At 35.1% G+C, this 25,780-nt stretch overlaps 2 protein-coding genes across 4 annotated transcripts in view; one reads left to right on the plus strand and one right to left on the minus strand.

Moving 5' to 3' along the window:
• Positions 1–8,068: 8,068 nt before the first annotated feature.
• Positions 8,069–11,043, minus strand: LOC121739625 (calcium/calmodulin-dependent protein kinase type 1-like). Its single transcript, XM_042132127.1, has 2 exons — positions 10,096–11,043; positions 8,069–8,685 (listed from the first exon to the last, which is right to left on the minus strand). The coding sequence occupies exons 1-2, from the start codon at positions 10,968–10,970 to the stop codon at positions 8,472–8,474; spliced, it is 1,089 nt and encodes a 362-aa protein (XP_041988061.1). The 5' UTR covers positions 10,971–11,043; the 3' UTR covers positions 8,069–8,471.
• A 6,571-nt stretch (positions 11,044–17,614) lies between these two features.
• The window catches only part of LOC121739623 (disks large 1 tumor suppressor protein), a 45,719-nt gene continuing 37,553 nt past the window's right edge, over positions 17,615–25,780 (plus strand). For all 3 annotated transcript variants that reach the window (XM_042132115.1, XM_042132117.1, XM_042132116.1), the window contains exons 1-2: positions 17,615–17,855; positions 20,869–21,000. In XM_042132115.1, coding sequence (XP_041988049.1) covers positions 17,837–17,855; positions 20,869–21,000 — 151 coding nt within the window. In that variant the 5' untranslated portion in view covers positions 17,615–17,836. The remainder of the gene's footprint in view (positions 17,856–20,868; positions 21,001–25,780) is intronic.

Here is a 25,780-nt window from a genome sequence, read left to right on the forward strand (position 1 = left end):
AACAACGCACAAGGTGGGCAAAAAGACCGCATGTCCGCGGCTGCCCGCCGTGGGAGCCGGATCTCGAACTAATACAATGCATCGTACAACTAGATCCCGCGCTAAATTGTTAGAAAAATTCGAAAGCGCTTCGGAGCACGTGTTGTCGCGAGAGTGTCACAAACAACCAGAATCGCGTAAAATATCTAAGTCGGACAATGTGAAAAGTGAGTCTAATGTGTCAATATCGTCATCGTCTCTACTGAGGCGAAAACAGTTGGAACTAGCGGCAGCCGAAGAAAGGGCTAAAATAGCCATGGAACTAATCGACAAGAGGCTCGAATGTGACTTAGCCTTGGTCGAGAGTTCCTCCAGATGTAGTGAACCTGCTAGCATCGACGGCAGTCACAACAACGTTGAGAGTTGGCTGGAACGTACTGAACAGCCGTCACCAGTGGCGGCAGCAACGGCAGCGGAGGTGGCGCCGGCACCTAGCGCAAACGCATGCGCACCTAGTCGGGCTACTGCTCCAGACACCGGAGGAATTATTCAGCTCGCTCACACGTTGAAAGACATCATGATCTCGTCACAACAACATCAAGACGAACGACTACTCTCACGCCTATGTACCCCACGAGAATTACCGACATTCAGCGGTGAATGTAACGAATGGCTACACTTCAAAAGCTCCTACGAGGAATCTACACAGGTATGCCATTTCAGCGACTCCGAGAACTTATGGCGACTACGCAGAGCGCTCCGAGGCGAGGCCAAGGAAGCCGTCACCGACTTGCTAATCGGCGGCACCTCGCCAGCTATTGTAATGGAGGCGCTAGAGCTCAGATTTGGACACCCAGACTTAATCGTCCAACAGCTCACTGCACAAATGAGAAAATTATCGCCACTCTCGAATAATTATCACAATGATATTATTAACTTTTCCATGAAAGTTAATAACTGTGTAGCGACGCTGAATACACTCAATCAGCACGATTATCTACGCAGTCCTGAATTACTGACGTCAATCGTCACCAAGCTGTCGAGTGTTTTAATAAGTAAGTGGTCGGACTACGCTTACGACAAGCTAGCTAGCAGCGTACCAAAACTGCAGCTACTGGCCACATTTCTAAAACGAGAAGCTACTGTGGCCTCGACAGTCGGAGTTACTCACCTGCGAGACAACCGGAAACCCGACCCGGCGCCACACGGACGAGCAAAGCCGGACGAGAAACAGAGGCAGCCTATGTACTACAATCGCCCTGTACTCGCGACGGCAACGAAGACCTTTCGGCCAACGGCATCGAAAAATTGCCCGTTCTGCACAAACCAGGGCCCGTACCACGAAACGGTTTTGAGACTCAAAACAATCGTACGAGAATGTTGCGTCCTACTCTAACAAACGTGAAATGACGTTGTTAGAGCAGGACGCGGCATTATCGTCCGATTGTTTGAGTCTCAAAACCGTTACGTAGTAGGCCTACTGTTTACATGCAGTAACGCAGACGGCGTGTGCTTTGTGTACGCGGCGCGGGCAGTCGCAGTCATCGACGGGCGTACGCAGCGAAATGGACCGGCCCGCCCCGCTCTGTCGTCTTTAAAGTGCCCTATTGTGCTAAATTCGAACGAAAACATTGTCCCTAATCGAACACTAGAAATAACCATCGAAAAATAGTGAAATGTGTTAATTCACTTATACTTAATATATTATAAAATAAAGAGTTTCGATTTTAAGGAACTTCATATTGTAAAAATATGGTACTGCGTAAATAACTCTCTTGTAAGAAACATACATATGTCCCATGCGTAACTCTTATTAAATACAATGTTTTCGTGGTTCTTATATCACTGACAATGATATGGTTTGGCACAGTAAACAATATCTCGAATGTGTAGAGAGCGATTACGAATAATAACATAGGTACCAAATTTTAAAACTAAAACGATGACAACATAATATGCGACATGGCAAGCTATTAAAAAATAAAAATAAAACTTACATAATATTGTAGATACTAAAAACATACATTTTTCGCATTTGCAGAGCAACTTCCACCTGACATAATACATGAAAACAATTGCATCATAAATAACAAAACATTTGAATGGCTGTTGAATTCATTAATATTCATTTTCGTATAAATAGACTTCACTAAATAATTCAGTCCAATTTAGTCTAAACTGGACTAACTCAACAAAGATCAAGCAGCTATGAAGACCTTGAAAATTTTCAATTTTATTTTAGCGCTGGTACTTAACTGTTGTGTGATATTGTTTAAGACATTTTTTAGGTTTCAGTTTAGACAGTCTTGCTAATTAAAATTCTTCTTGAATAGGATAAAATTGGGAGCATTTATAAGCAGTTTTGGAGTCCATGGCCTTAAGAGTCCGGGTGCCATCGAAATTCTCATACAAACGCAATAAGTACCAAGATCATTTACCATACTTGAGTTATTATTCAGCTTAAGATAGTAATTACCTAGGTTCCTGTATAAAGATTCACTGCAAAATATAAAAAAAATATAAATATTTTGCAGTGAATCTTTGTATAGGAACCTAGGTAGATACTATCTCAAGCTGAATAATAACTCAAATATGGTAAATATGATTGTATGGGAAATGATCTTGGTATTACGTTTGAATGAGAATTTCGATGGCACCCGGACTCTTAAGTACTATGGTGGCGTCACTAGCGGCGACTTCCTATATTAAGAGCAGCACCTCTGATAGATGGTAGGGAAGCCCAAGGCGAGTGTTGGTAATTTGATACACAAAGGTTTTACCATTATTGATCGATATAACAAATTTTTAAGGACATCATCACACATCTAGCAGAAATAACCAAAATTCTACATTAAAATGTTGTCTAGCGTGTCATTACAGAGTGTTCAAATTCCAACGTGCCTATTAACTCTAGTCAATTAGGAGGCATTAGCTATGTAACATTTATAGAACGATTTAAATTGCTTAAATAGGTTATTTGTAGATATTAGTATGACCCAATATATTCAATACAATTTTAAGACATTTGTGTCACTACGACTAGCACACCACAATACACTCTTGCTGTACAAAAATATTTTACCTTGGAGTCACTGTTACAAGATATAGTACCGTATAGGATATGATTTTTTCATATACTTAACACAGCCGAAATAACATTAAAAGTGCAAATAGATGCCCGACACGCGAGCAAACATTTAGAGCGTTGGCGGTATGTTTGTATGAAGATGTTAAATCTATCAAAGGTAAAATATCTCCGAACTGTCAAGAGCATGCATGCGCGCTCGTAGTGTACTTTCTATGATAGCTTAATAACGGCCAGACCAAACAAAAAGGAAAGAGAGATCTATAACACAAAAACTAAGGCCTTTATGCATATTCAGAAGTATAACTTCGCAGTACATACATAGATAACTAGATGTCCCGCGCGGCTTCGCCCGCGTAAATTAGGAATTTTACAGAAACCGTACATTTTCCCATAAAAATATTTCCCTCGTTTTTCCTACATTTTCCTGAGTTTCTTCGATCGTATTAGTCTTAGCGTGATAATATAATATAGCCTATAGTCTTACTCGATAAATGATCTATCTAACACTGAGATAAATTTAGAAATCGGACCTGTAGGTATAGATTTTTTTTAATTATCGCTTGACAAACTCGAGTCTCGATCTAAAAGACTATGAAATGGTATAATATGGTAGTGATGATGATGATGAATGTAATTTGCATAGTAGCATATGCTTTCTGTTCTTAAAACAACGCCGAAACTCCCAAACTTGTATCTATAAAGAATCAGGAGTTCTCTCAGCACCTTCCGAACCACGGTTTACCAGGTATATCTCGGTGCAAAATCTTACTTGTTGGTAGCATATGCTTAGAATACTTCTCACAAAACCGAAGTCACCACATGTTTCCCTATAAGTTTTGAGGAGTTGCCTCGATTACTTATGGATCCTTCATCAGATCACCACTTTTGTGAATATAATACCAAATTGGGATGATACCCTATATACCAAAAGAAAAATTTTGAAAATCGGTTAACAAACGGCGGAGTAATCGTTGAATATAAGAAAACGAACATAACACCTCCCCCATTTTGAAAGTCGGTTAAAATTGTAGCCTATGTGTTATTCTGATGTATAAGCTATACTATTGTAAAGTTTCATTAAAATCCGTTTAGTAGTTTTTGCGTGAAAGAGTAAAAAACATCCACACATCCATACATCCAAACAAACTTTCGCCTTTATAATATTAGTAGGAAGTAGGATAGTAGGATCACACACAGCCATAAGTCATGAGGCGTAGTTTTGTTTAAACTGTACACACGTCGCGTCGAGGCGCAGTCACGCCGGCCTCAATTTCTGGTACGCAGAAATCTACTTCCACTTTTTGTTTGGCATGAACAGATGCGATGCTATCGAGACAACTCGCCGTTACTACTTTTGATTTAAAGCAGTCTTAAGCGATAAGATGGCACATACAGCGATTCCCTCGCAATGAAAAGTCAGTAAGTTAAAATTATACGATACGAACATCACTTATACGATATATACGGACTATATACAATTAACAAGGCAAATTTCAATTTTAACTAACATTCTCTTAAGTTATTAAGTAATTTTAATTAAGTATAAATGTAACTCATTTTACAAAACAATAGTTCTATAGTCAATATGTAAAAAATGTGACTATTCGGGAAAGACTTTTTTGCTTTCTATAAGTAGGTTCTTCGTGATTTGGCTATTAAATGATTCGTGTATTAATAATAATAATTTAATAGAGCACTTTTAGTGCTTAATGTATAGTTTTCATTACTATTGTACTCTTAACTCTTTATTTATTATGTTTGTAATTTTAAGTACTTCTCACATAATATATTTGTATTTTAGATATAAAATAGTTTTTAACATAAATTTAGGTAAGTATTTTATGGTTTGTGGGTGGAACAATGTTAATTACATATATATTTTACAGTAAAAATATTAATAATGATAAAGATACTAAGTACATGGTAGGTGATACAAATGATAGTTAGTATTTTACATAAACAAAAAATTGAACTGAACAAGAACACATATAATTATGAATAGACTCGCTCGAGGAAATTCTTCTAAAGATGTTATTAGTTATTACCCATGAAGTTACTGATTTAAGTTAGTTGTTTTAAAATTAAGTAAACAGAATATCTCAAGATAACAATCGTGTTATAAATCATATTAACTAAAAAAATCCGCAATTTAAAAATATTTCCGAATTAAATTTCATTCGATCGTCCTTGACGCATGAAGAAAATGACAACAGACAGATACACTTGCGCAATTGTAATATTTGTATGGACAGTATGGATATGGATGTACCTAATAAGTAATAACTCATAAAATATATCCTTTGAAATTCAAACAAAGAACATTAATTATTGTACATTAAGCAAGGTGTCAATAACAATCAATTTTTATTATTTTATCAAGAACGTCTGACAAGACTCAAGGTGATTAGCACGATTGTCGTCTTGAGATATTTCGAGTTATTTTCTGTCTCGGATGCCGTTTTAAGGAAAATAATAGCGAGAAATTAATTACAGAACTACGACAAACCGAACCTTGAAGGTTCTTATCGAAAAATTCCGAATACGATGCGCCCAAGGAGAACTACTTGCTTCTAGAATTAAATGAAAGTATTAAGTGTTATAATATTGACCCTTACTTCCATACTAATATTATAAATGCGAAAGTGTGTCTGTCTATCTGTCTGTTACCTCTTCACGCCCAAACCGCTGAACCGATTTTGCTGGGTATGGAAATTTTTTGAGTCCCGGGAAATTACATACTTTTTATCCCGGAAAAATAAACGGTTCCCGCGCGATGAACGAATTTTGGCGACGCCGGCAACTCCGTTGCGTTGGTAATAGAGAAAATCATAAGGTAAGTAATTTAGAATGTCTAGCCATTTTGAAATTAAAATAGGTGTTAAACAAAACGATAATTAACAGGATACAAATCAATAGAGCATTACAGGACTTTTACATTATCGCAATACTTTTTTTTTAATTTACAAGTCCTTAATACTAAATTATTATGAAAAAAAATCAGTTCTCCCGTCACAGCCTTCATATATACAAGTGTATTTTAATCAAAAATACACGAAACAAATAAATAAAATATGTTCATAGCAATGCATTGTATGAGAAACAAATGATTTACAAATTCTATAAATATCTCAATCCCTTACTGTGAATTGGGTTACAATTTTTGAATACCTACTGGATAATAAAGTATATTATGTTCAGTTGTAGAACTTAGACATAGATTTAAATGCCCAGCAGACAACACTTCACTTAGAAATGCAATAAATTTTCGTTTGTAATAATTTCTAAAATAAAACAATGAATCATAATAAAAAAATCAACAAAAATATAAATCGTTTCACGCAATTTATTGGAATGGCAATTGAAATGCTTTCAAAATGTTTGTCTCAGATAAAATCTCAAGTAGTAGTAGTATACTAAAATATAACAAGCATTAAAAACTTGATCAATACTGTATAATGGAATGTTACAGTAAGTATAGCCTAGCCAATTTAATACAAACCTAGACGGCTCGGATGTTACAGTATGATTTTTTTACACCATACATTGAAAGTAAGTCACCAATTAAAATATTTACTTTTCGGAATAAAAAAATGGCTATATTTTAATAACTAAAAATATTTTTCTCAAAAAAAACCTAAAAGTACTTATATAAATGTATTCCTAAAAGAATACAAATGAGTACATTAAAATCGTTGTCATAAAATTAAATTCTCTGCTTGGGAATAAATGTCATAGTAGAGATTCTAAGGATATACATAATTGTCATACTTTAAAACTGGATTATACATAATAATATTATATACTTTTAACAGGAAAGGCTATGCAAAAATATCATTACTTACTTAAAATTATATTTGTCATTGTAGACCCAGCTTTATGTCAATATTTTTAAATTTAATTTCACAAAATATGGAAACAATAAACGACACATTGTTAGGCCCCTTTGAGGTACTGTAATGAGTATATGCATAACCTTTACTTACAGCAGTTGTCGAGCAGAGACACTTTATTATTTTAGACTGAAAAATCTCCCCACTCCACAACTGTGATATTTCACAAATATGCCCTTTGTAAGACACCCAGAAGACATTAAGACACTATACATTAGATACAACATGTCACCAGGTTAGTAATTTAAGTACTATTTATTGGATAGTGTTGAAAAGATAGAAAGGATCAAAATTTAATTGATAAAACTTACATCCTATAGACAATTGATGCACATAGTCACTATTTAGATAAGTATATAAGATTAAATAGGATTACATGCGCACATACATAATAATGTCAAGGTATGGCATTTATACTTATAGGTATACTTAATAGGTTAATAGACAGAAACATACCTATGCATAAAATATTTTTGATATAGACCTCAAATCTCAAAAAACAAATATTAAGAATAAATGTGATTTATTTTCCTTTAACTATTTTATTTATGGACAGTGTTTCTCTTAAATCATCAAAAATAACTATTTTTTCTTAATTATTATTATTAAATCATACTATAGTTTACCATTAGAGCGTATTTATACTAGCATCAGCTTAAAAAGATAAGCCTTAAGAAGCCATTAAACATTTGTCATGAAGAACGATAACTATTCATATATAACAACTTTTGCAACAATTTCTAGCATTAAATATTCATCATCACGACAATAGAACAATAGCTAGTACAAGATATCAATAACTTTCACACTAGCGTTTTAAAATACAAAAGTCTGAATCTCACATATCCATATTTTGTTTCATATAGCATCAAAACTTTTCCATAATGAAAGCATCACAATATTATTATCTAAGTTTAGTGTGAAACCTCCATTAGCTTTGTCCACACTGTGCCTTTTTCTGTTCGTCAAGGGCATGCGTTATAGCGCAGTCAATAGCGAACGTGAGGCCCTCTGACCGTATCGAAAAAACAAAAATGACAATGTTGGCGTCGCGTTCGTTGACGCATTCAATTATTGAATGCGCCAAAACGAAAGTTGAATGAAAGAAGATGACGAAAATTGAAGACGAAAGCGCATAGTATGGACATAGCTATTGTAAAACAAATTGGAGAGAAAGAAAAGTAAACAACAGAATTGGAAGTAAAAAATGAGATTCATAACAAAAAGGTAAAACGAGACTGTAAATACAATAACATCATGTTATTATGTCGGATTTAAATGACTAGTCCAATATATGTCGTAAACATTTTGTAGATAAACTACATAGTTATATTTAACAGGAATAGTTGTGAGAAACTGAGTTGATACACCCATTCATGTTAGCCAGATTCACTCCCGGCCATTATCAACTCCATCTAAATAGTAAATTGTTAGTACATTAGTGATACTATAAAATCAAGATATGGAATACATTAAGTACCTGAATCTACGATAAGCTGAAGTCTTGTAGTCAATTATTGCTGTGGGTTGGGCAGAGCGTTGCTGCTGCGACTGGAGCTGCTGCTGCTCAGGATCATTTTCCTCATCTGGTTGATGACAGTGGTGGCGTGGTACGCTTGTTTCCAACGAGACTTTGCAAAGTTCTTCTTGAGTTGTTCAGAAACAGTGCCATGAATGTTCTTATTGCTGGCTGCGTTGCCCGATATCCAAGGGTGGGCCAAAGCTTGTCTGCAAGTAATAATAAAAATTATATGGCTTAAATAGCTTTTGATTTGACATTGACTTAAATAGCCTTTGACACAACATTTTAATATCTTATCTTCTGTAGGGACCGTGCATTTTATGACGTTATATAGAGTTGTCGTTAAATGGAGAGAAGAAAAAATCAATACTTTTTCGTCAATATACAGTGATTTTCTTTTACTAACCGTATTTACAGTTTGAAAGTTTATGTATAACTGAGAATATGATAATGAATAGATATTAATAATCCATGACTACTTATTATTAGTTACGGACTAGGGTCTAAAACAGCCTACACGTACAATCAATCTCAATTTGTAAACAAAAGGACTAATTTTTTAGAAAGTTCTGTATGCATGATGCCGAAAGTCGAGTTTATTGCGGGCTAGGATAACAATGCGTCAAAAAAACGTACACAGCTGCGCAGTTTTTACTAAATTTAGTAATTTAAAAGGTACTTTTTATTGTTCAATTGTTGTAATGCTGACGTTATTGAGAGTGGGTGTGATGCTATGTAGAGTGTACCATTGTATGGTAGACAAGCTAAACCAACCGAAGTCAATTGATTTCGACGCTTTAGAGAGTTTGTCGTTAAATAGAGTGAAGTTACATGGAGTTTACACTGGCTCCAACAATTTTCATGAATTTTAGTATATAGGGGGTTTCGGGGGCGATAAATCGATCTAGCTAGGAATCATTTTTAGAAAATGTCATTTAATTCGTGTTTTATTGAATACCTAGCAAAGCTTGGTCAAATAGCTAGTAACTTTTAAGTTGGAACAAGATATAATTAAGTATAATTTATTTTGTATTGTATCATGTAACTATTATATTCACAAGGCTGAGTTTTGTAAAACAATGACATGATAATTATACTTTATTCTGATAAGCAGACTATCCAATTTTAGAAAATTAATTATCCGATAATATCATTTGTGGAAAGTATTGTAATTTATTTTGAAATTAATTTTACCAGCTAGTAAATAATATTATGTACAGTATTATATAGTAGTACATAATTATTTGCTTATTCTGGCTAAGTCATATATTTTGTTAACTTATGTTTATTTATTTTTGGCCTCATAACCCCCCCAAATATGCCTGAAGGTGGATAGTTAAAGAAAAGTTAATAGTTAAACTGCACGAAAAAAAACAGAGAGTTATATATAATCTGTTTGAGTACATTCTTATCAATATGAAAAAACATAAAGAGGTCAAATTGATAACCTCATGTCTTGATAATAGTCTTATAAACATTTCACATTATAATTATTGAAATTACATCCATTCATTTCAAAAATAGATAATTAAGAATATATAATTATTTATATATAAGATGACAAAAATTAGTACATTTATTAAAAATTTTCTTTAGAGGACAAGAAAGTAATATACCTGCAAGTGTATCTCTTTTCCACTTCTACACACATCAGATGTCTTATAAAATCCTTGGCAGACTCACTGATGTCGTCCCAATATGGAGAATCAAATTCAAAGTCTCCTTTCAGAATCTGTGCAAACAGGTTAGCATCATTCTCATCGTAAAACGGTGGATACCCACACAGTAGTATGTATGATATGACACCTATACTCCAAACATCTACGGCCTTGCCATATGGTTTCTGAGCTAAGACCTCGGGGGCCACATACCCCGGTGTGCCGCAAGCTGTTGCCATAATAGATGCAGAATCCTCAATTTTTGACAGTCCAAAATCACTTATCATAATCTTGCTGTCCTCATCGGCACTATAGTAAAGAAGATTCTCGGGTTTCAAATCTCTGTGCACGACTCCCTGCGAATGCATATAATCCACAGCTTCTAGAACTTGTCTTATAAGATTGGAAGCATCTTTTTCTGTATACGAACCCTTTTCGACGATACGATCGAAAAGCTCACCACCTGTTACGAGTTCCATTACAAGGTAAACCTTATTTTTGTCCTCGTATGTTTCGAGTAATTGTACAATATTGGGATGGGAAAATATTTTTTTCTCGCCACCTTCTGCCACAGCATTCTCGCTAAATCGTTTCAGAACCCGAATTTCGTTTTCTAAGGAGTCCTCCTTGCCTTTGAGAGCCTTTTTATCGATAATTTTACAAGCAAACAACTGTCCATTTTCTTTACTCTCTATCAAACGAACTTCTGAAAATGCTCCTGTCCCTAATAAATCCTTAACGACGTATTTGTCCTCAATGGATGGCTGCTTTTCAGACTCCTTATTATCTTTTTTGGATTTTCTACCAAAATCTTTTTTGCCAAAGAGAGGCATATTGAATTTATTTTATGACCTCTCTATAAATTGCAGATTTATTCAAACACTCAGCAAAACACACTTCGAGGTCCACGATCCACGACTGACAGATTATCCAAATTATCGATAGAATTTGATTTATCCACAGACTAACAAATTTGCCACTCCATATTTTATGAAAAAAAAATTAAAGTGCACCGTAGACGGTAATGTAAAAGAGATATTAAGGATGTTTAAAACATTTATAAATTCAAAGATTTTGAGCTAAATTCAAAATATGTAGTAGAATATAACATCTTGCATCGATTGATACCAAAAAAATCAATACCGTACCTTACCGACAAGTTATGTGAAATAATTCATTTTAAAATTTCCATTTATCATACCTACGTAATGTTTGCCGGAAGTGTTACAATTTTTGAGAATTCGTCAGAATTGGGAACTTTGTATCAAAGATAAACAGCTAAAAAACTGCTTATCAATTTCTTTGTACGATTTGCGATTTTTTAAGCCCAAAAAAAGTGGGTTCACCTGTAATTCTGAGAAAATATTTCAAATTGAAATTTATAAAAATTATCCTTCGAAGGGTGCGACAAGACTTTATTATATGAACTTGGGCGGGGGCGCTGCTGGTAAAGAAGAACTGTCAAATATGTCGTTTTTGTATGTAGCAGCGTTAGTTATTTTTTTCGCCACCTTCATTTAAAGCTTTGCCGAGCTTTCTTGGCCGCTATTTGCGGTAGTCAAATTACAACAACTTTTTTTTAATAACAATTATGTATGGAATAGTTCTTTAAAAATCTATTATAAAATATCATTATAATTAATAATAAGTGTCTGGGTGTCCAATTTTTTACATAATATTTAGAACTTTCATAATTTAATTGGATGTAGTACGAAATTTGACCTTATATACATCCGCTCTCATTTTGAATAGGAATAAATTATTGTGCTTTTATTAAGACCAAATAACTGAGGTACAAAAATAAAAAATAAAAAGAATATATCACAAATAGAGGAAAATATCCAATGAGGGATTTTCCTATATTTTTAATTTGATTGTCAAACAGTTTCAATTTCAGTAACTAGATGGCGTATGGGTAGACAACTATCGGTAATACCAGAGAATACCATCAATAAATTAATGAGGAGCCAAACTAAAAGCTCGAAGCAGATGGAGCCACCAGCGACTGGACTTTGTTTACTACAAGTGTCAAATGAGTGGTTAATCTTAAAATATATTCTTTGTTTACTGTGAGTGAGCTGAAAAGTGAGCTTCGTTAGAGAAATGCGTCAGTGGTGAGCAAAAAGTCGATCTGAGCGAAAGGTAAACATAGTAATATTTTTAGGTTATATTTCTTATTTCAAAATTTGTTTAAATATGTTATCCTCATAAGGAGTTTTTATTTCAAGATTGGAGGCGTATGATCGGAACCAAAACTTTGACGATGGTTTGGGCGATCAAAAGGACAATTCTCTTATCTATCCACACCCTAAGGGGGTATTACATTATCATTTATACCTAAATGATCATTTCTATGATCATATATAGGATCCAATATATATGATCGTTTGATCATATCGGCATATTACATTATCATAGAAATATGATAATGTAATGAAAATTGATCCTATTTTACGTCATATGTGGTTTCAATAGCCAATGGAGAGCGCTAACGCTGACAGGTATTGACGTCAGGGTTACTATATCTCAGAGAATTCGATTTGTCAAAAGACATCGTCATTTTTAATATGGCTTGTTTTTTGTTATTTCAGCAAGATTATCCAATATATAATTAGAAAAATAATTACATTACATTATTTGAAACATATTAACGAACAAGAAATTAAAAATTCTTTTTTATATTAAATAACTGGCAACACCTATTTCTATGACCGTATTGGATCCAATCTCTCAGCAAATGTCAAAAATCTATGATCAAGGAAGAAATGAATCATAATATGTCTATATTACATTATCCAATATCATTGACTCAATGATCTCGGATCCAATATATATGATAATCTAATATCCCCCTAATACATTCAGAGACATGAACGCCGATTAACCTGTTCCAAGCATCAGCAAGCAGGAAATAATAGAATATCTGTAACGGTATGTGTATATACATTATTAACATTTGTTTACTATCACAGATAAACGTGAAATATTTAGATATTATTCCATCTTTTTACAGATTGAACACGGAACCAACAGCTAACTTTTATACAAATCTAGACATCTTCTGACCGCCGCTGTTAATCCTATAATCCTCTCAGTATGAACACATTTTAGTACTTGCTGCAACTGTGGTACAACAAGCTGCGGAATCCTTACAGTAACTTTTCTATTAGCAAACATATCTTGAATTTGCTTCGACACTTGGTCATAAGATAGCCTATTCCCATAATTATGCTAATAAACAGTATGACAACAGAAGCTCTGTATGCATTTCTTAAAAATGTTTCTTATGGCTCAGCATCTGAAAATATATGTTATAATTATTTGTTATTGGTTTGTTTGTAAGAGGCATGTCTAGGAAATAATAAGTTTGGCTTAGGCTAGACATCATAATTTCACAACTTACCTGTGTATTTACTTCCTTCAAAATAATCATCTTCTGTGAAATGAAGTGAACTTAAGCGTGCCATATTCTTTCCTTGAAATTCTTTATTCACAAGGCATTTCCCCACTTTTTCTTCACTTTGGGTCTTTGGGAAATATATGAACTCTCCAGTTTTTAAAACTCAAAGCACAACATTGAGGCATTTTTACGAAAATTAATAATTATTACTCTTGTTTACAAAAAATGTATTAGATTTGACAGCTCTAATGTCAAATTACGGTCAGTCGACGATGCGACGCCTATCGGGATAAAAAGGCAATTTGCTCCTCATTGCTACAAAACTGGGCAAAAGAATGTAAAACTTGATACATTTCAATTTGAAAAAGACGCATATTCCAATGAATAGGATAATATAGTTATTAAATAATTATACACTTTCCTTGCACTTATTCCACTTTATTTTAATATTTTTATTACAAATTTGTTATATACACGATCGGTTTCGAAAAAATCATCATCAGGTGTACTGCAGGTAATTTTAAATTTTTAAAAAACTTTTAAACAAAACATGGGTTGTCAACATCACAAAATTTTTCTACCATTCAGTACAATTTTATACCATAAACAATATTTTCCACCAAAAATTACAAATTAAATTTTAAATGTATTGGAATCTATAAAATTGATAAACTAAAAACAATAATTACTACATTAAATATGTCAGCAAATCAATTAAATGTCCTATAACCATAATTAATAATATACTTAATAATAATAACAATTCATAAAATGTGTCAATCTTTAAATAAGTCAATAATGTCACAAAATAATAAATTGATAAAAACATGTCAAAGTAATGCTAATGTCAGTTTATAAAATCTCTAATTACTAAATTAATTAATGTCAAATGTAAAATAATGTCCTAAACACGAAATGTCATGTAATAATACCGAATTTGAGAGGCATGTCTGATCGTTTATATAATATAGTTATTATAACGATGTTTTAGCTAAAACTCACGGAAGAAATAGCCCTATTTACCGATATTCACACCAAATGTCACAGGAATTATACATTTTGGTTTTGACAACATCTTACCTGCACTTGTGTAAGATAACGGATATTTAATGGCTAATATTTTAACATCAAAAACCCAAATAATACAATTTAGGAAAAAATAATAAAAACCACCAAAACTCTTTCAGTTGTCAGTTTTCAGTTTGACAGATATTAAATTATGTTAGCGTGTTCCTAAACTGTTATCAGTATACTGGCCTAATAGCTTAGGCCAATGAACGCTTAGGTTTAAGATATTTTGATTTATGTCACACTTGACAGTACACTGATATTTTTTGGAAATACAACCCATATGTAGTCAGTGATGCCAATCTGCAGATAATTTCAGATCGGTGAGGAACCAATAGAAAATCTAGAAGTGTTTACCCCATAAACCTATAATGTTTACCCTTACGCCATCTAGTTAAGATTGTTAAAAATAAAATTAAAAAATAAAAATGAAAATCCCCCATTAATTAGGTATATTTTTTCTAAAAAAGGGTGACCATCTTTAAAAACGTGGTACTATAATATCACAAATGTAGCGAATAGCGATGCAGTATTCGTACTTTTATCACAACCTAGGCTTAAGACGTATAAGGCTGCTTACACACAGCGTCGCAGCGGCAGCGGCACCGTCACTGCGGCGGTGTCGCTGCCCCTGCGGCGCGTGTGTACGCACGCTAAGACAGATTGGAATATTTTGAAGTGCAACTTCTTTACGCACGCTTGACTTGGGGAGTAAGCTGGCGAGAGCGATACGAAAAGTTTGATCGGGCGATGCGAACCAAAGAAGAAGAAGAAGCGGGGTGTATAAGTTCGTTTAAATAGAAAAAAATAAAGTCACGTCTCGTGTACCTACAGCATACGAGATGTAAATCGGGAAAGAAAGCAGCGCGGGCGCACATTTTCTCTCTCTCTCTCTCTCATAGGTAGTACAAGATGGGGCAAAAGAAGTTTTACTTCAGTTGTGTGTTCTTTAGCACATTTTTTTTTATAAAATAAATTAAGTAGGTACATCAGTTAAAAAATTAGACCGGGGACAGGGGACAGTACCTACGTCCTACATGTCACAAGGAACAGGAGACAGGGGAAAGAGCAAAGGGGACAGGCAAAAGGGACTGCTACAGGAGACAGGGACAGCGATCTGTAAGGTGCACCGAGATTTTATTTAAAAAAAAAGAATAATACCGTACTATTTTACTTTGATGGAAAATAGGTAGCAGCATTTACTTTTAGTGGAGTGAAGTTGGACTAAGCGTAACATAAGGTTCTTAGTTGATGTCTCAGGTGGCAGGCCGGATGCGGAAAAATGTAGTTAAAAAATTACTAAATTAACTACCAGAAAAAACCGAACCTGCAAGTAGCTAAAGACCGTGATTGGCCCAAAAGCTCAGGGCAAGGCAGACCAGCTTCGTCATGAGAATATAAAAGCTAAAAGTTTTTTTGACATGCCCTACACACCTAGCTAAGACCGACAGCAACTATAAATTAGTTAAGGTGCACTTACTTTAGAGTTTAGGAGGTATCAAGTGGTAGGTAAATGTGTCAAAAAGGACCTAACTTCCCTTAAAGTATGGCACCTTTAGGTGTTGTCTAAAACAAATTCATACCGCAGTTTTAAAAAACCGGCCAAGTGCGTGTCGGGCCACGCGCAATATGGGGTTCCGTAGTACCGCTAGTTTTTTTAAATGTTTGTACGTATGGTCAATGAATGTACATTTATAACGTGTTTACACTACTAATCACATCATCTCAACGTTCAAAGGAATTTGAACGAAAAGTTACTTTATACTTCGCCGAATACATTTTTTTGTTGATCGACTATTACTCATTATGAAGTCTTCTTAGCCGTGATAGTTTATTCCTTTTAAATTCAGCATATTTCCTACTCCCGTGAATTTTTTCACATTTCCAGAAGTAACCGTTTAGCTGGTAGAAGGGGGGGACATTGGACTCTAACGATTTTTTCCACTCTAAAACTTAATATTTCACAAATGCATCCCTAAATCGGGAAATGATCTATGAATAGTCATAATATTTTTAAAAAACCCATCCAAAACCCCACACGATGGGGTGGAAGCGAAAAAAATATTAATCCCCGATTGATGTGTAGGGGAGGTACCTACCATAAAAAAAATGTATCATTTTGTCGCCATCATTAATATGTGCCTTTATGCCAATTAACAGCTTTGTAGGTCCTATAATCTCTGAGAAAAACCGCGGACAGACAGATAGACAGATAGACGGACGGACAGACCGAAACTATAAGGGTTCCTTGTTGACTACGGAACCCTAAAAAGTACTTAATAAATACGTTTAAGTATTTATTACTTTTTTTTATTAAGATTTTTTTATTATTAAGAAAGTAATTAATTAAATTTAGCAAAAAAGTACATAATTATATTATATTGGTATAATATTTTAAGAAAATAAAAAAAAAAGTAAATCGGTTCACAAACGGCGGAGTAATCGTTGAACATACAAAAATAAAAATAAAAAAATAAAAATAAAATCTCCACAGCCGAACATATAACCTCCTCCTTTTTGGAAGTCGGTTAAAAATTCGTAGCCAAGACCGTAGCAAAGTCTTGCGTAGCTTACACGTCGTGGCATGCTACGTAGCGTAGTAGCTCGACCCACGCACTACGTAGGTCTACGAAACTTGCTGTCTACGAAGTTAAAGGGGTGTCTTCAAATGTTTCATTGTTTATGTTTGATTATTTCATTTACAAATAATTTTACTGTTATTATTAATTATTAAAATTGTTAAAGCGATTTCTATATATTGCGTTTACTGATGGAAACAAATCTCTTCTTAAAAGTGGTTTAAAATAAAACATTTTCGTAAATCAAACAAAACATTATCAACATAAATTAATATTTTGATTATTCGATAGCATAACTCGAATAGGGGAAAATGTTGTATCACGCTGTCGAGCCCGAGACGAGGGGTTTCGCCCTCCGCTTTAATCCCTCACGGCATAGTCTATGCTCCAACCCTCTGACGTCACTGAAATCGACCAATCCCGCCGAGCTCAGTAGACGACGGCCCTCACAATCGAACTCACTCCGCGTATTCAACTGTTCGGTGTTCATATTTTTATGTTTTTGTTTCGTCACATGTGCCGTTCAAAATGTACTCCGCGGCCGTCAGTCCTCTAAAATGAAGCTCCTCCTCAAACGCGTTTCGTGATTTTTTTTTATTTCATTTGTGTGAAATACGAGTGTTACAAAATTACGTTAGGGGGCGGTACCGTGATGCCAGTTCGTAAGCAAGGTGAATATTTTACACATCGACTCTACTATTATTCAATTGTTACATGTTTAGCGCTAAGCAGCTTGGAACATGGCCATAGGAACATTGTACGTACTCCCGAGTCCCGACGAGTGTTCGGCATGTGTATTAGATAATAGGTAGGCCAATATATCACAATTAAGTTTGCGGTACAAAAATAGAATTATCAATATTTTTATACTTGTAATGTGTAGCGCAGCCACATTGCTGTCTTTGATTTTACTTGTGGTACCGAAACGTTACAGTATAACTCTACACTACGGCTGTAAGAATATTATAACCACATTCTTATATTACACAGTATACTATATTACCAAGTTGGCCAAATCATACCTAAGATTGTCTTTAAAAATATAACTTATTAGCGTATTTAATAAAATTACGAAGACTAGAATTCTTTACTATTTTAATAAATCACAATATTTTTGGAAATAGTAAAACCCTCACTTTATCTATACTATAATATTATAAAGCGGAAGAGTTTGTTAGTTTGTTTGTTTGAACGCGCTAATCTCAGGAAATACTGGTCGGATTTGAAAAATTCTTTCAGTGTTAGATAGCCCATTTATCGAGGAAGGCTATAGGCTATATTTTATTACGCTAAAACTGATAGGAGCGAAGAAACAGAGGAAAATGTGGAAAAAACGGGAAATTATTTGAAAGGGCTTATCTCACGAACTACTGAAGCAATTTTTCTGTTATTTGGCACAGATAAGAAGTAGACCACGTGAAGGATCATAGGCTATTTTTGTGGACTAATTTGTCTGTGAAATATCTAATTTACACGGGCGAAGCTGCGGGGAACGTTATATTTCGCGTGGTCACGACATCACGCGTAAACGGCTCGACCCATTTTGCTGAAATTTGGTATAAAGATATTTTGAGTCCCGAAAAAGAACATAGGATACATTTTGTCCCGGAAAAATGTTCGGTTACTGCACAATATACTTTAATGATTTGCGCGTACACTATTCAATCTATTTTGATGGAATTTGGTATGGAGATACTTTGAGTCTCGGGAAAGGACAAGGAATACTAATTTTGTCCCGGAAAATGTACGGTTCCTGCACAATAAACTTTTATGATTATCGCCTAAACTATTCAATCTATTTTGATGAAAGGTATGGCAATACTTTCAGTCTTGAAGGGATACTTTTCAACCCAGAAAATATACGGTTCCCGCAGAATAAACTTTAATGATTCTTGCCTAAATTATTTAATCTATTTTGATGAAATTTGGCATGGAGATTGGAGATACCTACTAATTTTAATCTGGGATAAGGAATGTTTTTCCTCCCGGAAAAATGTGCGGTTCCCACACAATATACTTTTCTGATTTGCGCAAAAACGACTCAATCGATGTACGGGAATATACATCGATTGAGAACTATAAACTAAAGTTCACGCGGACGAAATCGCGGGCAACAGCTAGTTAAATATAAAAACTGTACACGGTTTTACCCGCGTGATATTAATACTCTTTCGTCGTTTAAGCATTTAATTAAAAATTTTATGCGAGCAGCAAAAGAGGCCTCGTTAGTGATAAATTATTATTGACTCGATTTTGTTTTTGATTAAAAACTAACGGCTATTTCAATCCTAGTTAGTTATATACCTAGACCTTGTTAAATAGCTGGTATAAAATGCCGAGGTACCTTATAAATGTAACAACAATCACTTACTTACTATTATTGTCAAAATAATCATGGTCAAATTCAATCGAAAAAATCATAGAAGAACCTACCACTTACCGTTCTCAATCTTAATAAGATCTTATAACATCTAAAGTTGTACACGGAATGATCGAAAACTGATCGAAACGAACAGCTTCAAAATTGAAATGATATGTGACTAGATGACGTCCGCAGCTCCGTTGCCCCAAAATTCGTTTATCGCTCGGAAACCGTACATTTTTTTTTCAGGGATAAAAAACATCCTATGTTCTTTACCGAGACTCAAAGTATCCCCATACTAAATTTCAGTAAAATCGGTATAGTGGTTTGGGCGTGAAGAGGTAACAGACAGACAGACACAGTTTCGCATTTATAATATTAGTATGGATTGTACAGGGCGCCAATACTACATTTATTACACTGTTGGTATCTCATTATTATAAACTAGCTATTTGACCGAGCTTTGCTCGGTATTCGATAAAACATACTAAATTTCATTTTCTAATGGGGAGAGAAATATATATATATATATATATATATATATATATATATATATATATATATATATATATATTTCTCTCCCCATAAAACGTGTTATAAAAAACGGGAGACAGCACAAAGTTGTCATGACCGAAAGTCAAAGAACTAAAGGGAAAGCACCACGGGAATAACTTTAAATCAAATGTCGAAAGTTTTAAATTTGGTGAATATCACTTCGCATTTTGGACCTTAGTGATCGGTGATGTTGATGAAAATTCGCTTTTAAATACAGCAACAATAGCAGGTAGTGACGGAGGTAACTTTTGTGTGGGGGCTGACGTGTACCGTCCTCTGGTCCCAATAGACGTCGGTGTCACTTTACACTGAAATTAGATAAAATGTCCTCTCTAAATACCTAGCGACTTTTACCGAGCAAATCGATAGGACGTACGGTATGTTATTTCTTCTTTTACGATAAAATAATAAATACAGCTTCGCCGCAGTTTCGATTATCGCGCGGGAACCGTACTTGTTTTCGAGATATTACTATCTTATTTATCCAGCTAATATGTAGCTATCTATTATTTCGCTTGAATCTAAGTAACACTATACCAAGTTATGTGTTACTTGTTAACGACAAAACAACAGAGAATTTAAAGTACGACAGGGTTTAGTAACATAGAATATCATTGACAGGGTCAGACGCAAACATACTTGCGCATACCAGAGTAGACAGAATGATATGTCTATTGTGCGCATACTGTAACGAAACCGTAAAACTTAAAAACTAGAAAAAGAAGCGAACTGCGAACTAATTTGACAATACTTTTTTTTTATTCCAGAGGCCCACCGAGCATTAGAGTTGCTGGAAGACTACCACAGCAAGTTGGTGAAGCCCCAGGACAGACAGCTCCGGCTCGCTATAGAGAGAGTCATACGGATATTCAAGTCACGCCTCTTTCAAGCACTTCTTGGTATGTTGAAATGTTTTTAAGTCTACTTGTTTTTTAGGGTTCCGTAGTCAACAAGGAACCCTTATAGTTTCGGTATGTCCGTCAGTGTCAGTTTGTCCGTCTATCTGTCCGCGGTTTTACTCGGAGACTATAAGTACAAAGCTGTTATTCGGCAAATCTTTTAAATAGTACATTACTTACGCACCTAGAGCAGGAAGGATCTGAGGCTTTCTTATTTACTGCCCATGCGTATACCATTTTTCTCATCGACGAAGGCGGAAAACGGCAACATTGGTAAGCGCAGCGGGAAGAAAGTTGACGTTTTCCGCCCGGAGGTGAGAAAAAATATTTTTATTGTACATCAAGCGGGGATGATTTTTTTTCGCCTCCACCCCAACGTGTGGGATGTCGTTGGATAGGTTTTTTAAAAATATTACGAGTATCCAAAGATCATTTTCCGATTTAGGGATCCATTTGTAAAATATGAAGTTATAAAGTGGAAAAAGTCGTTAGAGTCCAGTCTTCCCAGAAGGGAAACACTGTTAAAAAACAGCTAAACGATTACTTCTGGAAATGTGAAAAAAATCACGGGAGTAGGAAATATGCTGAATTTAAAAGGAAAACTATCACGGCTAAGAAGACTTCATAAGTTATTGAGTATTTAGTCGATCAGCTAAAAAAAATGTATTCGGCGAAGTATAAAGGAACTTTTCGTTCAAATTCCTTTGAACGTAACTGAGATGATGTTGTTAGTAGTGTAAATGTGAAACACGTTAGGTATAAATGTACTATCAGAGATGTTGATTCCTATGCAAATCGGGGACCTAAGTAGTTTGGTTGCGTTACGTCAAACCCAGCTGACAGATCACAATTAACATTGAATTGACATATTCGACCAAATAACGTCGTTGGTCTGACAATTGCATAGGAATCAACTTCCTCGATGGTACATTAATTGAATACCTAATGAATATACAAAAATTATGTGCTACTATAACGGAACCCTATATATTGCACGTGGCCCGAAAATTCGTAGAACGTAGGGAGAACATGATAGTTAAGCCATGCCAACTAAGTTTAGCCTAGAGAGTAGAGACTTTTCTAGCTCTAGGACCCGTATAAATAGTCAGTACTTGAGATACGACCTGGTCTCAAGACGCGATTCGGCTCTGTAGTTGGTCCAAATTTTGACAGCCAACCAATCACAGAGCCTGAACCGTGTCTTGAGACCGAGATGCATCTTGAGTACTGACTATTTATACGGGCCTAGGTAAAAGTATAGTCTTTTACCTAGAGCTTACTGTGGCGCAAGATGGACGCTTTCATAAAAACCTATTATAGTCTAGTGGAACCTTTAAAATAGCCGACAGACTATAAAGCAGTTTCATATACTTAATTATTATAGGTCTACCAGGATCTGATGGCAATTTTTGAAAGCAGATTTTCAAAAAATATCCTTGATCATTGGATAATTTTTTATATTTGCATGTTTACACACATAATCAGCCGCTAAAAGAAGAAAAAGGGGTCAAAATGTTTTAAAAAGGGGTCAATTGTTCGGAATCATACCACCTGCAACATTTCGCCATCGTCCCACGCGAAAAACATACCATCCTCATCACCTTGATGAGTGGCAGTCTTCCACAGTGCGTTTTTCGCGTAACTTTCTGCCGCGCACTGTAAAACTCTAGAACGAACTGTCACCAGCAGTATTTCCGGACCTATACGACCTGCAAACCTTCAAGGAAAGAGCGTATTCCCTCTTAAAAGGCCGGCAACGCACCTGCAGCTCTTCTGATGTTGCGAGTGTCCCTGGGCGACGGCAGTGCTTACCATCAGTTGATCCGTTTGCTCGTTTGCCCCCTTATTTAATCTAAAAAAAAAAACAAGTACCCCGGTATTGCTAGAGTCAATTTATTTTCTCACTTTTTGCCATCAAAATCTGGTAGACCTATAGACTCTAATATAATTATTAAACTATTTTTAAGTATCATAAAACCAAGATATCTATTATATTATATAGACTATACAGTTATAGTGCTATCTTACTGTTCGTGATCTAAGCTCTCGGAAAATCTAATCGGTCCCCGACTTGAGCAGCCTGTTATTAGATGAGTGAGGGCGACGACCGACCCATTGTTGTGCCTTTACATCATGCATGGAACAAATCTGTCTATTGTCTATAGTTACACTTTAGTAGACGTTAGATAACACTTTAGGGTATACATACTCTCACTAAGTTTTGGTCCCATATTATATAGAGTTCGCTGTGAAAGTAGCAGCGCTGAAAGAATAACTTTTTGAAATTTTTGTAGGGGAAAATTCATGGCACCGCCGGGGCACTGGTTGCTAGTTACTGCATGCTGTGGTGCTTGCCCATATAAAAGTAAAAAAAATTGCTCTTATAAAAACTATACACACCCTAAAGTATTATCACTTAGTTTTGTTACACCCTGTATAATGTGTATACCGCGACGGTATTCACGAATTTCTGTTTATGTGGTCATTTTCATTGCTCTTTAAAAAGTTAAAGAAATCTTCAAGCATTAAAAATTGACTCCACAAGCCATCATAAGATTTTCTTCGCTGTACGCGAAGAAAATCTTATGATGGCTTGTGGAGTGGGGTGGACTTCTTTATTTTTCAATAGGTCAGCATTACACTTGTGACTCCTTCAGTATTGCGGTTGCACAATCACTTTCTGTCAGGTGTTCCATTTTCTTATGTGCAACATGTCCCATACTTGTTAAAACTTTTGAAAAAATATCTAAATAAAAAAATCCACAAGAAAAAGTTTCTCGGTGTTGATTACTAGTAGTCTAGTACCAAGTAGGTAGGTACTTTTTAAATTCAACATCGTTCGATTCACAGTTCAAAAATTCAAAATATTTCCAACACTATTATCGCTTTACATAATACCGTCGTTAGCTACTGAAAATTCATGTCAGCTACCTAGCTTCGGACAAATAAATAGCTGAATTTTATAAGGCCAGGTTTTCGTCCGCTATAATATTATAGTATTATCTGTGTAGTCCAGTCTAGGACTTGAACATTAGGAACATAATTTAATAATATATTTTTTTCATACCATATTACATTATCAGACTTTTCTACTTTTGGTCCTACACTAGGCACAGCCTGTCTTGCAGGTCCCCAATATTTTACTTATGGTTACATAATGTTTTACTTAGCTAACATAGTTAAGCAACTAAATTCTGGACTGGTATTAATTGAAGTAAAGACAGGTTTTCTTTTCTCCAGGACGGTCATTACATACATTCATTGTGTGGACCATTGGTCATCTTTATCCGTAGAGACTAGAGATCTTTTCTCTTAGGGCGAAAACTCGCTGTAAGAAGAAAATATCTCTACTTAGCTCACTTAATACACGACTTCATTCTTTCAAAGTTTAGTTTCGTTTTCGAAGTTTAGTTTAGTTTAGTTTCGAAGTTTCGTCTATTGTGATACCTACTAATTATTTAAATTATTTGTATAGCTGCTGCAATCTTTAAGTCTGTCGTGTCTCAAGCGATCGCCAGCCCTTATTTCTACAGAGACGAATTTTATCATCCAGAGAAGCTGAACATTTTCGTGTCAAGCTACCAATTCTCTGAAAAAATCTTTAGCTAGCGCCGTAGGTTCGCCATCCCTGTCTAGTGTCTACGGCCATTCTGAACTTGGCGCGTCTACCGCGACCCTATGTCACATTGTATTTCCTATTATTAACTAATTGCCGTGTGTTATCTCGATCAAACAGTATGTAAATATAGTGTGCTATAAATACTGACGCGTGACCGCACCACGTCACGGTCGCTCTTGAGGCTCATGTTCGACCAAGACACTGCCATTGTACCTATCTTATATTTAGCCGGTTGCAGTGGCTACTACCCTGATTCTGCTATCCAACGTTACTACAGCTTCGATACAGGCCAGATCGCATGAAAGAGTAAAATTGTATTCTCAATGTACCATCGAGAAAATTGCAGATTCCTAGGCTGACAGACCAACGTCATTTGGTCGGATCATGTCAGTTCAATGTAAGGGTTGATTCAGATAGCAACGCGACGCGTAGATGCATTTCAAAATTAGTATGGATTTGACAGATTCGCAAGACGTCTGACGCAATTGAAATCTATCAAATCCATACAAATTTAGAAATGCATCTACGCGTCGCGTTGCGGTCTTAATTGACTCTTAATTGTGAACTGTCGGCTGGGTTTGACGTAACGCGACCAAACTACGTAGGTCCCCCATCTGCCTAGGAATCAACTTCTGTGATAGTAGGGTACGTTAAACGACATATTTGGAGTACTGAAAAATTTGAACTCGTTTAACGTTGGTTTGAATGAGAGTACCAAACCAAATTTTGTATTTTCCTCTACCGATAGTAGTATTGAACCGAAGTACAATTATTATTGTATTCAAACTGTAGATTATTTAGCAGAAACTATCTGATGTGTGTGTGTTTAAATTATATTAAATCCCCGACTAGCGTTGGGAAAATACAGAGGAACCTAATGAACCAGGAGAGAACTACAATTTCTACCTAAGTATTAAACTATCATAGATGTTTTATTGAAGAAGCAGCCAAAAAAATGCACTGCAACTTCTTTTAAAATTTGAAACACTTTTACATTTGAAATTACTTTAAACATATATTTATTATTTTCATTTCTTAGCTATAAAATTAATAGAATATGCTTTACTGATTTTATTAATACTTTTTACCTGTAAGAAGTATCCAAATTATTAGCCAATCTTATTAGTTGTGTGTTTAATACATTTTCAACACTTTTTGAGC

This window comes from Aricia agestis, chromosome 2 (genome assembly GCF_905147365.1).
Source record: "Aricia agestis chromosome 2, ilAriAges1.1, whole genome shotgun sequence".
In the NCBI taxonomy this organism is placed as follows: Eukaryota; Metazoa; Arthropoda; class Insecta; order Lepidoptera; family Lycaenidae; genus Aricia; species Aricia agestis.

Coding starts and splice junctions, on each gene's coding strand:
- LOC121739625 (XM_042132127.1), bottom strand. CDS start 10,970: ATGCCTCTCTTTGGCAAAAAAGATTTTGGTAGAAAATCCAAAAAAGAT. Junction 8,686..10,095: donor GAAAAGAGATACACTTGCAG/GTATATTACTTT, acceptor TATTACTTGCAG/ACAAGCTTTGGCCCACCCTT.